The sequence below is a fragment of the Sorex araneus genome, chromosome 3 (genome assembly GCF_027595985.1).
Source record: "Sorex araneus isolate mSorAra2 chromosome 3, mSorAra2.pri, whole genome shotgun sequence".
Taxonomy (NCBI): domain Eukaryota; kingdom Metazoa; phylum Chordata; class Mammalia; order Eulipotyphla; family Soricidae; genus Sorex; species Sorex araneus.
The window spans coordinates 120,545,066-120,561,176 of NC_073304.1; the positions used below are offsets into that span (position 1 = coordinate 120,545,066).

The 16,111-nt window shown below is 55.3% G+C and overlaps 1 protein-coding gene across 1 annotated transcript; it reads left to right on the forward strand.

The window, feature by feature from the left end:
* The first annotated feature begins 949 nt into the window (after positions 1 to 949).
* Positions 950 to 9,208, forward strand: TYSND1 (trypsin like peroxisomal matrix peptidase 1). Its single transcript, XM_055133636.1, has 4 exons — positions 950 to 2,193; positions 4,060 to 4,190; positions 5,870 to 6,055; positions 8,559 to 9,208. The coding sequence occupies exons 1-4, from the start codon at positions 1,034 to 1,036 to the stop codon at positions 8,774 to 8,776; spliced, it is 1,695 nt and encodes a 564-aa protein (XP_054989611.1). The 5' UTR covers positions 950 to 1,033; the 3' UTR covers positions 8,777 to 9,208.
* Positions 9,209 to 16,111: the final 6,903 nt, after the last annotated feature.

Here is a 16,111-nt window from a genome sequence, read left to right on the forward strand (position 1 = left end):
CAGGGTCAGAGAGAGAGTACAGGGGCTTAGGTGCTTGCCTTGCTGACACTACCAACAGTGACCCTGAATATAGGGTCACTATATTCTGAATATAGCCAGAAGTAGCCTCTGAGTAAGTACTGCCAGGTGTGTCACAAAAACAGAACCAAACACAAGTGCACCTGCACACAAACAATTCTAAAAACATACTTATTCTACTTCCTTGTCCTCCAGAAACCTTTGGAAAAGACATTTCTGATTAGCTTAGGCTGCAAACCACAGCGTGTGGGCCAATCTGCTTTTCTGCCTGTTTTTGTGTAGCTGGTGAGAAAAATACAAAGATCGGAAATGAAAATGCCATTGTAAAGTTTCACTGGAACACAACTACCCAATCATTTATTTAGCTTTTGCATGCTACGACGGCAGAGTAGCATGAGACGGTGAATGTGTGGCAAAATCTTAACTTTTATTTTTCAGACTGACCTTTTCCAGAAAAGGCATTTGTCCTGGGGCCTAGATTAATCCTGGGTCATGTTCATGTCATTCTGTGAAATTTGCTTATTGCAAAACACAGAGGTGGATCCTTTAAATGTCCCCGTTACTATTCTTTATAGACCAGCGGTGCCCGCAGACTAGACCCGGGTAGATGCTGACTGGTCCTATCACTGCCTGAGCCAGTCTGGCCACGTTCGCGCTCATTCTCAGTCCCTTTCATGCAACCTATCGAAGCACGAGGAGACTGGGCTCCGAGGAAGCCCAGCCGCCCCGCGCCCGGGACTCCGGACTCACGGCGAGCGCCGGCCGCCTCCAAGCTCGACCCGCGGGTCTGCGGGCCGGCGTCGCGCAGGTGGGACGTACTGCGGGGCGGGGAGGGGCGGGGTCCGCCCCCAGCCAATGAGAGGGCGGTCCTGAGCCCGGCCAATCGGGGCGGCCGGGCTCGGCCAATCGGGCGCGCCCGAGTGTCGCCGCAGTTGCCGGCTGCGGCCCGGCTCGGCTCGCTCTGCCGCTGCTCCGCCGCTGCCCCGGGCGGCCTGGACGCCCCTTCCCGGAGCCCATGGGGCGGCCGTGGGGGTCCGCCATGCAGGCGGCCGAGCAGGCGGGCTGCGTGGTGAGCGCCTCCCGGGCCGGGCAGCCCGAGGCGGGCTCGTGGAGCTGCAGCGGCGTGGTGCTGAGCCGCAGCCCCGGCCTGGTGCTGTGCCACGGGGGCATCTTCACCCCCTTCTTGCGGGAGGGCAGCGGGGTGCTGACCGCGGCCGGCAGCGCTTTCCTCCCGGGGGACAGCTGCACCGACGACCTGCGTCTGCACGTGCAGTGGGGCCCAACGGCCGCCGGCCCCGCCGGCCGCGCGGAGCGGGGCGGCCCGGAGCTGTGCACGCCCCAGTGCACCGGCCGCGAGCTGGACCCGCCGCGGCGAGCCCCGCCGCCCGCGCGCGCCGCGCGGCTGCTGCTGCTGCTGAGCTGCCCGGCCTTCCGCGCGCACTTCGCCCGCCTCTTCGGGCGGGACGCGGTCGAGCCGTGGCGCTTCGCCGGCGCGGCGCCCGACGAGGACGTGTCGGAGGACGAGGAGGAGGACCAGCTGCGCGCGCTCGGCTGGTTCGCGCTGCTGCGCGTGCGGCCGGGCGCGCCCGAGGAGCCGGTGGCCGTCGAGCGCGGCCCCGCGCTGGCCGTGGCGCCGCCGGGGACCGTGGCCAAGGGCGCGCCGCTGCTGGCCTGCGGCTCCCCGTTCGGGGCCTTCTGTCCGGACCTCTTCCTCAACACGCTCAGCCGCGGCGTGCTCAGCAACGCGGCCGGCCCGCTGCTGCTCACCGACGCGCGCTGCCTGCCCGGCACCGAGGGCGGCGGCGTGTTCGCCGCGCGGCCACCCGGCGCGCTCGTGGCGCTCGTGGCCGCGCCGCTGTGCTGGAAGGCCCGCGAGTGGGTGGGCCTGACCCTGCTCTGCGCCGCCGCCCCGCTGCTCCGCTCCCTGCGCTCGGCGCTCGGCCGGCTGCCCGCCGACGCCGCCGCCCTCGCCGCGCTGCTGCCGCCGGAGCTGGGCCCCCCGGCCGGCCCGCCCCTCCGAGACCCGGAGCCCCCGTGGGCGGCCGCGGCCGTGCTGGTGGAGTGTGGCACCGTCTGGGGCTCCGGAGTGGCCGTGACGCCCCGCCTCGTGGTGACCTGCCGGCACGTGACCCCGCGGGAGGCGGCCAGGGTCCTGGTGCACGCCGCCTCCCCCAAGTAAGGCTCGCTCCATCCCTGGTACTGTGGGTACCCCAGTGGGGTGTGCAGCTCCCGGCAGGGGGGCGAGTGAGGACAAGGTACGGGCTACTCTAGGTTTGGAAATGGAGGTATTCTTGCACATACGGGACTCTGAATCTTTGAGGACCCCCCCCCCCCCCGCCTAGTTTGAGTACCTTTGGGACAGCATCTCTGTCTCAGAGCCCTACACACCCCGACACATCTGAGAATTCCTAACCCTATACCTCCCTCTCCTGGTACCCCCTTTGCCTCCCATGAGTAATAAGATGGACCTGTAAATGGTCTGCTTTTAGGTTTTGGGTCACACCCAGTGATCCTCAGGGCTTACTCCTGGGTCTGCACTTAGAGATTACACCTGCCACTGCTCCGGGATGTTGGGGATCTAACCCAGGTCGGCTGTATGCAAGGCAAGCAAGCACTCTACCCACTACAGTTTTTTCTTTTTTTCTTTTCTTTTTGGGTCATACCCAGTGATGCACAGGGGTTACTCCTGGCTTATGCACTCAGGAATTACTCCTGGCGGTGCTCGGGGGACCATATGGGTTGCTGGGAATCTAACCTGAGTTCGCTGCGTGCAAGGCAAATGCCCTACCCGCTGTGCTATCTCTTCAGCCCCCTACTACAGTCTGATCTGTTAATGATTTCTCAGATCTTAGCCAGCGCTTCTCTGATGGGTCAGAGTTACAGGCTGGGGGCAGGGGTCAGGGGATGATGTTCATCCTGGGCAAATGTGAGAGTGGGCCCCTGGCAGGAGGATTTGAACAGCCCTTGGTTCACTGCAGGACCCAGCTCTGGCCTCCCATGCTCCTGCCCTCCCAGTGGAGACTGCAGCCTTGGCTTCCTCACTGGGTTTTCTTACATGTGTTCCTCCTGGTACTCTGCAGCCCCAGGAGCTTAACTCAGAACACAGCAAAGCACCCACGTGTTAAAGCCTGGTGATCTGGACCTGGCAGACTAGCCTTACAGCCCTGACCTTCCCAGATCCCCAACACCGGGCTGGGGAGATAGCACAGTGGGTAGGCACTAGCCTTTCTGTGCAGCTGACCCAGGCTCGATCCCTGGTACTGCATATGGTCCCTGTAGTACCTCCAGGTATGTTCTGAGCTGAGCACAGAGCCAGGAGTAAGTCCTGAGCACCACCAGGTGTTGCCCTTCCCCCCAAAAAAAATTCCCCAAATTAAACATCCTGCTTGGCCATAAGATCCTGTTGGCAGCTTGCAAAACAACTGTGCAGGGGAAACTGAGGCATCTCCAGTGGGCCCCCTACATTCCCACACCCCACCTGGGAGGTTCCTCAGCCAATTGCATAGGAAACCCCTGTTTGATTCTGGCCATGTCACTTGGTCTGGAAGCTGCCTGCCTCAGAACTGCCATGTTCAAGTTCTGGACCATCCTGGCCTGGAGTAAGTGCCAGCTTTCCTGAAAGCCAGAACCCAGGGGCATGAAACCAGGGCACACATACCCCGCTCATGATGAGGTGATAAAAGCCCTCGGGACGTTTGCTCTGGTTCCACCACTTGGAGCTTGGGGAAGGTGGCCGCCCTCTTGGGCTCAAAGGCCACCAGCTTCCTGGTGATAAAACCTGTGTATGGCCACTTGAGGGCTGATGTGCAGCCTATTCAGCATTAGTGAGCCTCGCCCTTGGTGCCCTGCACCTATCATGGGCATCTTGGTGAGATGCGGGCTGAGCTCTGGGACATGCTCCCAGCCTGCAATATTATAGAGGGGTCACGTGACAGACCCACAGTTGCCTGGCAGGTGGTTTCTGGGTTTTTCCTGCCCAGTCTCTGACTTCCTGTCCCCTAGCCGCCTCCCCATGTGTCATTTTGTTTCCCTTGTTCACAGGGGTGCCCAGATCTGGGGGCAGGTGGTGTTTGCCACCCAGGAGACTTCCCCCTATGACATCGCCGTGGTGAGCCTACAGGAGGACCTGGACGGGGTCCCCATGCCTGTGCCCACGGAGCATTTCCATGCAGGTAAAGGATAAGGGGCTGCCTGGAATGGGCCTGGGAAGGACAGTAACCCAGTCTTTCCTGGTTTGGAGCCCCCCTCCCCGCATCAGGAGACACGGGAGCAAACCAAGGGGCTGTAATAGGCTTGGGTGCAACCTGGGCACTTTGGGGACCACACCCGGCGGTGCTCAGGGCTTACTCCTGGCTCTGTGCTCAGGGATCACTCTGTCGGGCTTGGGGGCTAGATGGAGTGCTGGGGACCAAGCCCGGCTTGGTCATGTTTAAGGCAAGCGCCCCACCCACTGTGCTATTGCTCCAGCCCTTCATTTTCTTTTTGTTCATCTAAAGAAGGCTGATTTTCAGAGGGATTTTTATTTTTTTTGCTTTTTTTGGGTCACATCCGGAGATGCACAGGGGTTACTCCTGGCTCTGCACTCAGGAATTACCACTGGCGGTGCTCAGGGGACCATATGGGATGCTGGGAATCGAACCCGGGTCAGCCGCGTGCAAGGCAAACGCCCTACCCGCTGTGCTATCACTCCAGCCCCTTCAGAGGGATTTTTTTAAAAAAAATTTTTATTAGTGAATCACTGTGAAGTACAGTTCAGGCTTACAAACTTTTTTTTTTTTTAGACTTACAAACTTTTGTGCTTGCATTTCAGTCATACAGTGATTGAGTGCCCGTCCCTCCACCAGTGCCCATTTTCCACCACCAGTGGTCCTAGCATCCCTCCCACCACCATCACCCCCTCTTCCCCAACCCCACCCCGCCTTTGTGGCAGGGCGTTCCCTTTCGAGCGCTCTCCTTTTGGGTGTTGTGGTTTGCAGTAGAGGTATTAAGTGGCCATCATGTTCGGTCTGTAGTCTACTTTCAGCCCGCATCTCCCATCCTGAATGGGCCTCAGAGGGATTTCTTTATTCCCTGTAAAGGGGGTAGTATGCCAAGTAAGTTTAGGAGCCTCTGACCAGGCACCCCAGCCCATCCCGGCCAGACCCCTCTCCCGTCTCTGCTGGGAAACTGAGTCAGTGAAGGCGTCAGGAATTAGAGGGTTCCCCCTGCTCATAGGGCTTGAGCCAGAGCTGCCCTGGCTTTAGGGGAGCAGATGGGACCCCTTCCTGAGACCCCCAGAGTCTTGTGGGTTGTGCTTAGCCTCGGGAGCATGCGAACACTGCCAGCGTGGCAGGGGGCTGCCGTGGCTGTTGGGCATCGTTTGAGTCCGAGGCTTTGTGACTCGGCCCTGGAAGCGGACATTGCATGATAGAATAGCCAAGAGCACAGCTCTGAGCCGGCCTGGTCTTGGCCCCTCGCGTGCCCGTGACCTGACGCAGGTGACTTGATCTTCTTTGCCTCTTTCCCACCTGTGGCGGGGCCCAGGGCTCCCAGCCCGGGTGTTGAGAGGCGTGAGTTATGCGTCGTGGGCTCAAAGCACCTGGTAGAGGGAGCTGCTGCCCGCCTGCTCACCATTAGCAATCAGTGTTGGTTGGTTGGATGTTTCTACCAAGAGACTTTGTCCCGGGAGCAGATGGAGATTCTTTCCAAAAACGTTGTTGACCGCCTGCCTGGGTGAGAGGAAGCCCAGGGAGGGACCAGCCCGGGAGAGGAATGAGGAGGGCCTGGTGTTGGGGCGTCTGGGTGTTGGTGAGGGAGGGGTGTCCCGCAGACAGGGTGGCACAGCTGCTTCCCACCCTTCCCTCCTTGGCAGGCGAGCCTGTCAGTGTGGTGGGCTATGGCGTCTTTGGCCAGGCGTGCGGGCCCTCGGTGACCTCGGGCATCCTGTCGGCTGTGGTCCAGGTGGATGAGAGGCCAGTGATGCTGCAGACCACATGTGCTGTGCACGGAGGCTCCAGCGGGGGACCCCTCTTCTCCACCTCCTCCGGGAACCTTCTGGGTAACCACCCCTTCTTGCATTCCCCTTGTACCGAGTGACTGGGCTCCGTGGGCCTGACATATAAAAAAAAAAGCAGCCCTGTTTTTTGGGCCTTTCCTGCCCCTGTTGGTGGGGGGAGGGAGAGAGCTGAGTTCTGACCCCTTCTATGCCACTCAGCTACTGTGTGGCCTTAGGTAAGATGCTTAATCACCTTTGCTCTGTGAAACAGGAGTTAGGTTGACCCAGGATCAGAGTTGGGGTGTGAGCTGGGGGCCAGGGTGAGCTCCACTCAGTTCCCACTCTGTCGCTCTGTTAACAGTAGGGCACAGGCATCACTCTGGCCATCTCTATTGTTTTTCATAAGCTGTAAATTTAAAAAAAATGTGGGGGGCAGAGCAATAGTACAGTGGGTAGGGCATTTGCCTTGCATGCAGCCAACCCGGGTTTGGCCCCCGTATATGGTCCCCTGAACTGCGCCAGGAGTGATTCCTGAGTAACCAGAGTCAGGAGTAACCCTGGTGCACCACTGGATGTGGCCCCAAAACAAAACAAAGTGGCTCCTCAAGGCCTGAGCAGCACCACATCCTCGGGCCCCCGCACTGGCCATGGCCCTGCCACCCCAAGCACCCATTAGCAGGCCGCCAACTTTGCAGATCAAGAAAATACATGAGGGCTGCAGAGCTAGCAAAGCTTCTGCCAAAACAAAACCAACAAAATAGTCCAGCTTTTCAATTCTGGTAACTGGTTCAGAAGAGGGAAAAAAATACATATATAGTAACAAGTCTCACAATGGAGACGTTACTGGTGTCCGCTAGAGCAAATCGATGAGCAACGGGTTGACAGTGACAATGATATATATATGTGTGTGTACAATATATGTATATATGTGTGTGTATATATAAGTATATATACATACATATATATATATATACATATATAGTAGCACTGTAGCACTGTCATCCGGTTGCTCATCGGACTTGTTACTGTTTTTGGCATATCGAATATGCCACAGGTAGCTTGCAGGCTCTGTCATGTAGATACTCTTTTTTCTTTTTTTTTTTGGTTTTTGGGTCACACCCGGCGATACACAGGGGTTACTCCTGGCTCTTCACTCAGGAATTACCCGCTCAGGGGACCATATGGGATGCTGGGATTAGAACCCGGGTTGGCCACGTGCAAGGCAAACGCCCTACCCGCTGTGCTATCGCTCCAGCCCCATGTAGATACTCTTGGTAGCTTGCCGGGCCCCCTGAGAGGGGCAGAGGAATTGAACACGGGTCAGCTGCACGCAAGGCAAATGCCTTACCCTCTGTACTATCACTCCAGCTCATATATATATATATATATATATATGTGTGTGTGTGTATATGTGTGTGTGTATGTATATATATATACACACATACATACATATACACACATATATTTATAGATACACACAAACACATTTATACACTTGTATGAAACATAATATTTTGGGGGCCCGAGTGATAGTACAGTAGGGAGTGCACTTGCCTTGTACACAGCTGACACAGGTTCTGTCCCATACGGTCCCTCGAGCCCACGGGGAGGGGTTCCCAAGCACAGAGCCAGGAGTAACACTTGAGTATGCCACGTGTGGCCCCAAAACAAATAAGCAAAATGCCACATCATATTTTCTTATGGACTATTTTTTTCTTTTTGGGTCACACCCGGCGATGCTCAGGGGTTACTCCTGGCTTTGCATTCAGGAATTATTCCTGGCGGTGCTTGGGGGACAGTATGGGATGCCGGAGATCAAACCCGGGTCGGCCGCATGCAAGGCAAACACCCTACCCACTATACTATCGCTCTGGCCCAGATTTTGTTAAAATTAAATTTTAAAAAATGACGTTTTATCATTATGTTAGTGCATTAATATGATTTGTATTCATTGATTGTAATTTATTATAAAGTATATATATTTGGCTTTGGGGCCATATCTGTTGTTGTCAGTCAGTGCTCAGGACTTACTCCTGACTCTGCACACAGATATCCCTCCTGCCAGTGCTCGGGGACCATTTGCAGTGCCAGGGATCAAACCTAGGTCGGCCCCATGAAACCTTATTCTTACCCTCAGTCTTGCCAGGAAGGAACAGCCCAGGCAGAGCGGCAGGCTACAGACTTGGGGGCCTGCATGCTGCCAAGTGCCAGCGCTGGAGATAAGCACCCTCGTCTGGAAAGGGGGCATGGACAGACATGCCCTGAGCAGGACAGACAGAATGTGATGGGTTCCCTTGTCCAGGAACCCCACTGGGTGGATTGAGCACCCAGTGCTGAGCGTGCATTAGCCCAGGTGTGAGGAGACGGTGAGCAGAGAACAGAAAGGGCCCTAAAGGAGCTGATAGGGAAAACGACATCTAGTGGCTTCTGTCCCGGAGGTAGTAGGAAGACAGGAAAGGGGGACTAGGGTGCGGGGAGCCAGTGTGTGTCAGAGGGATCCTGGCACATCCCTCCCCTGCTCTGTTCCCCCACCCACACCCTCTTTCCCTCTCTGCTGCCTCTCCAGGTATCGTCGCCAGCAACACCCGGGATAACAACACGGGGGCCACGTACCCGCACCTGAACTTCAGCATCCCCATCACGGTGCTGCAGCCGGCCCTGAGGCGCTACAGCCAGGAGGGGGACCTGGGCGGCCTGCGGGCACTGGACAAAACCGCAGAGCCCGTGAGGGTGGTGTGGCGGTTGCAGCGCCCCCTGGCGGAGGTTCCTCGGAGCAAGCTCTGAGCAGGCCGCCCCACGGAGGAGAATGAGCACAGCAGTGGGGAGTCCTGCCCGGTCCTGCCGCCTGCTGCAGTCTGGGTCACACGTCTCTTCTAGCTGCGGACTCAGCCTACGGGGCTGCTGCTGGCGGGATCAGTCCCAGCCTCGCCCTTGTTCTTGGCCTCTTCGTGGCCAGAAGTAGCTTCCGCTCCGAGACTGCTGGAGGGTACAGGGGAGAGGCCCCACTCTGAAGATTAGGGGGTGACACAGCCTCCTCTGCCAGAGACCCCCAAAGTCCAGTGTCCCTGGCTTGCAGAGAAACTAGACGTTGTGCCTTAATTTTCCAGTTCACAGATGGGTTTCAGGATCCTCGGGGGGTGGAATTTTCTACCTGGGGCTTGGGAATAAACTTGACTCACTGGAGAACATCTATATTAAAGTATTCAGACTCTTCCATCCCTCCCGCCTTTGTTGCCTTTGTTTCAGGGGTTGAATTGGGACCCTGATGGCTCTGGGCATGGAAATGCCCCTTTTCTGTGCGGCCTTCTGGGGTGGGGCTTGGCCTAGGGGCTTCTCTGGCACCTGACTGGCTTCCCAGGGCAGGGCTTATGGGTGTCCATTCTGGAGATGTGTTTATAGGGTCCGCCCGCCCCCTGCTCTGTGTGTGTGTGTGTGTGTGTGTGTGTGTGTGTGCGTGTGCGCGCAGGGCTTGTGGGTGTGTGTGTGTATGTGATTAGGGCCACTACAGCCCTCATCTTGGAGATGTGTTTACAGGGTGTGCCCCCTGCCATGGGGTGTGTGTGTGTGTGTGTGTGACTAGGGCTACTACAGCCCTCAGAACTGAGAGCTACCTTGCAAGTCAGAAGCAGTTTCTCTGCTGGGGCCTTGTGGGTGGTCCTCAGCAGAGAAAGATGTTTTCAAGTCCGATGTGCTTTGGGGAAAGCCAGGGAGGGTGGTGGCAGGGGAGATCTGGTCCCTTTGTGGATCAGAAATGGGCAGGACGCAGTGGCCTGGGGCCTCCGGCTGCCCGCAAGAGCACAGGGAGAATTGACTGAAGGTGTTCCCGGGCTGTTCAGTCCCTAGTGTGCCAAACAGAGCAGCCTTGTCCCGAAGGGATGGAGGGGGAGGACATCCAGGGCCAAGGGAGGGTTGAGAAAGGCTTCCTGGTGACTCATGCTTAACTGTAAACACAACCAGTGTGTAGCAAGGGACTGGAAACTCGGGTGAGAGGTGTGACCTCTCTGCACATTCTGGGAATACCAATGGGGAGGAAGCTGTGAGGGAGCAAGATGTAGGGTGTAGCCAGTTAGCAGGGTCCTGATGTGTGGGGGCACTCACCTTGCAGGTACCCACTCCACTCAGCGCTGCCAGGGGTCACTCAGTACAGAGCCAGGAATAGCCCTTGAGCACCACGGGGTATAGCCATGGCCCCTCTCCCCCCAAACACATACCCCAAAGAAACCACCTTAAATGGTTCTAGACAGGAAGATGGCCAAGGCAGGACTGGGGGGCAGAGAAGACCAGCAATGACGCAGGAAGGGAGCGGGCTGCATGTGGGGTCCGAGCAGAGACTTGAAATGGTGCCTTGGTGGCTTCGGACAGTTGCAGTGTCCATAGAGCCCTGGCTCAGCAGCAGCTGAGACCTTGTGGTGACAGGGATGGACACTGCTCTCCTTGGTTGTGTCCGTGAGTGTGAGACGTGAGTGTGCTGTCAAGTCTCTGTCCAGGAGTGATGACTAGGGACGAGGATGGAGAAGATACTCCTGTTATTTTACTCCTGCCTCTGCACCCAGGATTTACCCCTGGCAATGCTCAGGGGAGCCGTATGGGATGCTGAGAATCAACCCCAGGTGCGCCGTGTGCAAGGAAAATGCCCCACCCGCTGTCCTATTGCTCCAGTCCCAACTATCCATTAATATCTCGTGAACTTTCATGGTTGCCAAATGCCAATTTTTTTTTTTTTTTTTGCTTTTTGGGTCACACCTGGAGGTGCACAAGGGTTACTCCTAACTCTGCACTCAGGAATCGCCCATGGCGGTGCTCAGGGGACCATATGGGATGCTGGGAATCGAACTCAGTTTGGCTGAGTGCAAGGCAAATGCCCTACCCACTGTGCTATCATTCCAGCCCCCCAAATGCCAATTTTCTATTTTCACTGTTCTTCCTACATTTATTGTAAGAGTTTTCTTTCTGTTTCTTTAGTTACATCTTTGTGGACTCGTGGATTCATACTTTATTCAGTGGGTTATAATCTGTTATTGATTTTGATGTTTAAATGGTCCTATATTGGCCCATGAGAGCTGCCTGCAACTAGATGTCTTGGCATCTCTCCTCCATCATATTTTGAGCATTTCTTGCCAAATAAAATGTTCTAGGTTTACAGGTAAGTGTATTTTCTCTCAATAATTCAGTTCTTCAGGGATCTTTTTCTGGAGAGTAGTAATTAGAAGCCAAGGTCTGCCTACTAGGGATGCTTATTTGTCTAGGTAGGTTCATTTATTACATATAGCTTTCATTTTAAAAAGTCAGTTATGGGGGCTGGAGTGATAGTACAGTGGGTAGGGCATTTGCCTTGCACGCGGCCGACCTGGGTTCGATCCCCAGCATCCCATATGGTCCCCTGAGCACCACCAGGAGTAATTCCTGAGTGCAAAGCCAGGAGTAACCCCTGAGAACTGCCAGATGTGACACAAAAAGGAAAAAAAAGCCAGAAACCAGTTATGTAGTTGAATTGGAAGGGTACATTTTTGCCTATCTGAGGCTCTGGGTCCAATCCCTGGCAACTGCTTCCTCCTCCAGAATACTCCGGTGTGTGTGTGTGTGTGTGTGTGTGTGTGTGTGTGTGTGTGTGTGTGTGTGTGTGTGTGTGTGGTGTATGTGTGCATGTTTGTGTGTGTACACTTAATATAAATATATACGCTAAACCATGAGTTAACACTGACAGTTTCTTTTTTTTTTCTTTTTGGGTCACACCCAGCGATGCACAGGGGTTACTCCTGGCTCTGCACTCAGGAATTACTCCTGGTGGTGCTCAGGGGACCATATGGGATGCTGGGAATCCAACCCGGGTTGGCCGCGTGCAAGGCAAATGCCCTACCCGCTGTGCTATCACTCCAGCCCCTGACAGTTTCTTTTTGTTGTTTTTTTATTTTTGGTTTGGGGGTCACACCTAGCAATGCTCAGGGGTTACTCCTGCCTTGGTGCTCAGGAGTTGTTTCCAGAAGTACTGGGGGTATGTACCATGCAGTGCCAGGCATCAAACTCTAGTACCTAGCCACATGGCCAGCTAGCTCCTAGTTTGAACAAAGGGCCTTACACTGCTGAGGCAGACGCTGCACTACTGAGCTCCCTGACAGTTGGGATTTTAACCCAGTAGCACACAGTTCATTCCAGAGCCCCCCTTCTGAGCGAGGCCAGCCTGCCTTCCCTGCTGCTGTGACAATGAGTTTGTTCACGACATGCTTCACAGGGTGAGAGTAGAAGAAGCTGCACTTTCCTAAACAGTCACCTACATGGTCTTCTCTGTTCTCTTATCCCTCCCAAAGAGGAATGCAGACAGCCCCCCTGCCCCCCAGAGACACCCTGGAAAGCATGTGTTAAAGATGGGAGGGGCCCGAGAGATAGTACAGCGAGAGGGCGCTCGCCCATCATGCAGAAATCTGGGTTCAATCCCTGGCACCACACAAAAACAAACCTCCAAAGATGGAACTGGTCTGTCTGTCTGATCTTTGGATGGTGTGGAGGGGCTCAGGAGCGAGTGTACTGGCCTAGCCGGATGCAGTATTCCAAGCATGTTACGGGAGAGAAGAAAGAGGGGTTCCTCCAACCCCCATTCTTTAAAGCCCCTGGAGCTATAGACGGAGAAGGAAAACACTAGGGTCTTGTTTTGTTTTGTTTTGTTTTGCTTTTTGGGTCACACTCAGCAATGCACAGGGGTTACTCCTGGCTCTGCACTCAGGAATTACTCCTGGTGGTGCTTGGGGGACCATATGGGATGCTGGGAATCGAACCCGGGTCGGCCGCATGCAAGGCAAACACCCTACCCACTGTGCTATCGCTCCAGCCCCAGGATCCCTAATTTTTGTGTTCAGGAACAGGACTTTAGACAGAGGCTACAGCTCTGATACACTGAGTCCTGAAGCTGGTGGGAGGCCAACCCCTCCCTCTCCACTTGAGGGTGCATTGTTTCTTGTCTTTCCCTTATACCCCACCCATTGGAATCCTCTTCATCTGCCAAGGTTCAGTGTCACCCCCCCCCAGCCTTTCTTGATTATTATCAAGTGCCACCCCATGGCCTTTTCCCCCCGCCCCACCCCAGGCTGTCTCTCTGCCCTGGATAGGAAGGAATGCTGTTCGCCACTGTGTCCCAGAGGACCTGGCTTGTGTCCAGTACATTTTGCAGCTTGCTTGAGTCACAACTGTGACACCTTTGCCTGCTAGGTGACCTTTGCCTGGATTTGGGGTGAGGCTTGCAGAGGGTTTTCCTCCCGGGCTGGGGTTCTGCCCTCCACTCCGGGCTCTGCTGCTCTGCAGGCTCTTACCAGTTGCCTGAGGCTGCCCCAGGGCTTTGCCCGTTGAGCCTCAGTCTCCCCAATGGTGCATGAGATGGAGAGTCAAAGAAATGAACTGGGAAGGCCTGTGTGACACAAAATCAAGTAAGTCATCTGAAGTACTTACTTCGTGTTCAGTATTTGCTGATTATTTATTTATTTTAAACATTTATTTCCTTCCTTATTTCCCTCTTTCCTTCCTTCCCTTCCCTCCCTCCCTCCCTCCCTTCCTTCCTTCCTTCCTTCCTTCCTTCCTTCCTTCCTTCCTTCCTTCCTTCCTTCCTTCCTTCCTTCCTTCCTTCCTTCTTCGTTCTCTTCCTTCCTTCCTTCCTTCCTTTCTTTCTTTCTTTCTTTCTTTCTTTCTTTCTTTCTTTCTTTCTTTCTTTCTTTCTTTCTTTCTTTCTTTCTTTCTTTCTTTCTTTCTTTTCTTTCTTGTCACACCTGGTGATGGTCAGGACTTACTCCCAGCTCTATACTCAAAAATTACCCCTGGTGGTGCTTGGGGGACCATATGGGGTGCTGGGGATTGAACCAGGGACAAGGTATGCAAGGCCAGCACCCTACCTGTTGTACTATTGCTCCAGCCCTTTTGCTTTTTTTTTTTTTTAAGAAAATGATTCTATATCATAGGATTTAACCTCTAGTTGTAGATTCATAATACATACATTTGATTCATAAACATGATTCTCAATGAACTCGTTTGGTTGTCAGGAGAAGAGATAGTTGATGAGGTGAAAGTTTCTTGATGGTTAATGAAAGGCCTGGAATTAGGGAGAGGGGAGGTTACACAGGAAAATACTGCTGACTTTCACAGCCAGCAATGTAAAAATTTAATTTTTTTGTTTTGTTTTGGGGACCACACCCAGTGGTGTTCAGGGCTTACTCCTGACTGTGCTCTGTGATCACTCAGGGACCTTACTGGGTGCTAGGGGTTGGACACAGGTGGCACTTGTGTGAGGCCAGTACCCTGTTCACTGTACTATGGTTCCGGCCCTTATTTTATTATTTTTAATTGGCGAAGGTTGTGCTCAGGGTCTCTCCTGGAGATGCTCAGAGACACGGGTGCCGGGGGTGTGACTGAGGATCCTGCATGCAAAGCATCTGCTCAGCCCTTGGAGGTATTACCCAGTTGTTTTTTGGGTCACACCCGGTGATGGACAGGAATAACCCCTGTGCATCGCCCAGTATGACCCAAAAAGCAAAAAAAAAAAAGAAGAAGAAGATTTGGAGATTGGAGACATTGTGTGGCAGGTAGGGTGCTTGCCTTGTACCTGCTGACCCAGGTTTGATCCCCCAATATTGGTGAGTCCCCAGAGGTGACCCCTGAGCGCAGAGCTAGGAATAAGCCCCGAGGACCACTGGAGGTGGCCCCATAAAACTTTTTTAAAAAAGAGTAATTTTCATGTTTAAGGAAAAAAAAAATTTCATTTGAGCCCCAACTGAGGGAGCTGATGGCTGGGCTCAGTGCCAAGCCCAGCCTAAAGAGCAGCCAAGTGAGGCCTCAGCCACAGAGTGGGTCAAAGGCTCTTCTGGCTCTCCTTGGGGGCAGCCTTTACTCTCTGCCCCACTTCCCTCTCAGGGGCTCAGCAGAGAGGAAAGGAGACCAGCGCTCTTGGAAACTTCGCCAGGCCCAGAGAGGCTGCGGTGGCAGGGCCCCAGGGCTGTCTGTGCCCAGCCCGGCAAGGCTGCCCCCCTGTGCCCCCTCTGGCAACGCCACACCTCTTCCCTCTCCCAGCCCCCATCCCTCCACGGGGTCAGCAGGATGCAAGCACCCAACTGCAAGCTGCAGCCAGCCTGGGCGCGTAGGGTGCTGTGGGGATGCCGCAGCTCCTGGTGCCAATGGTCCAGGCAGGGGACTCTGGTGCCAGTCTTCCAGCGGGAGTGGGTCACAACTGCCCGGCTGCGGGGTTTACTGGATACGGGTCCCTGGCCATCGCTTTGTGAAGACAGACAGAGAGGGCCATGTGTCCGAGGAGAACTGATGTGCACTGGGAAAGGTGGTGGAGGCGCTGAGAGGGGTCTTGGGCTAGGGGGTGGGCGGCTGTCTCGAGGCTGTGACCCTCAGGCGGGCAATTCACAGCTCTAGTCCCGCATTCTAAGTCCGCACTGAGCCTGCGCTGCGTCAAAGCTCAGATGTGCACAAGAGACCTCACCGAAGCTTTCCAGTAGCTCTTAGGGTAGGACATAATGTTGGCTTCATGCAGAGGCAGTGGCTGTCTCTCGGCTGGCGGGATCCCGCCTCAGTCCCTTTCTCCACAGACCCTTCCCCAGCTCCGTCCTGCTCTCCCTGCACTTCAGTCCTTCCCCTGCCACCACCCTTGTTCTCCCCCACTCTATTGCCACAGAGCCTAAGTCAGACCTGACCCTCTTCTGCCTCAGTCTCCCTGTGGCATCCCATTGTCCCTGAGCACACCCCGGGCTGCTGTCCGCGGGCATTTCCGCAGTCAGGTCTGCGGGCACAACTTCCTCCCTGCCCAGGGCCAACGCCTGGTACTTAGAGAGACGCCCTTTGCACAACTGGCCCCAGTCCTGCTGCAATTAGTAAGAACTTTTATTTTGGAAGTTACATCTGTCTTTTTCTAAGCGGTGATCTCAACTGAAGCAGAAACCGTGTTCCTTCCCTCTCTCGCCGGGCCCACCGGGGCTGCTCAGCGGCGTTTGTGGCATTATTACTTAGATTCCTGGAGGCAGGAGCTGGGGCGGGGAGGAGGGGGAGGGCGAGCTCGCGGGGCTTTCTGGCTGCGAGTTGCCAGGGGAAGGCGTTTTGACTGACTGCGAGGGCGGCGCGGAAGCCAGCGCACGGCGCGGT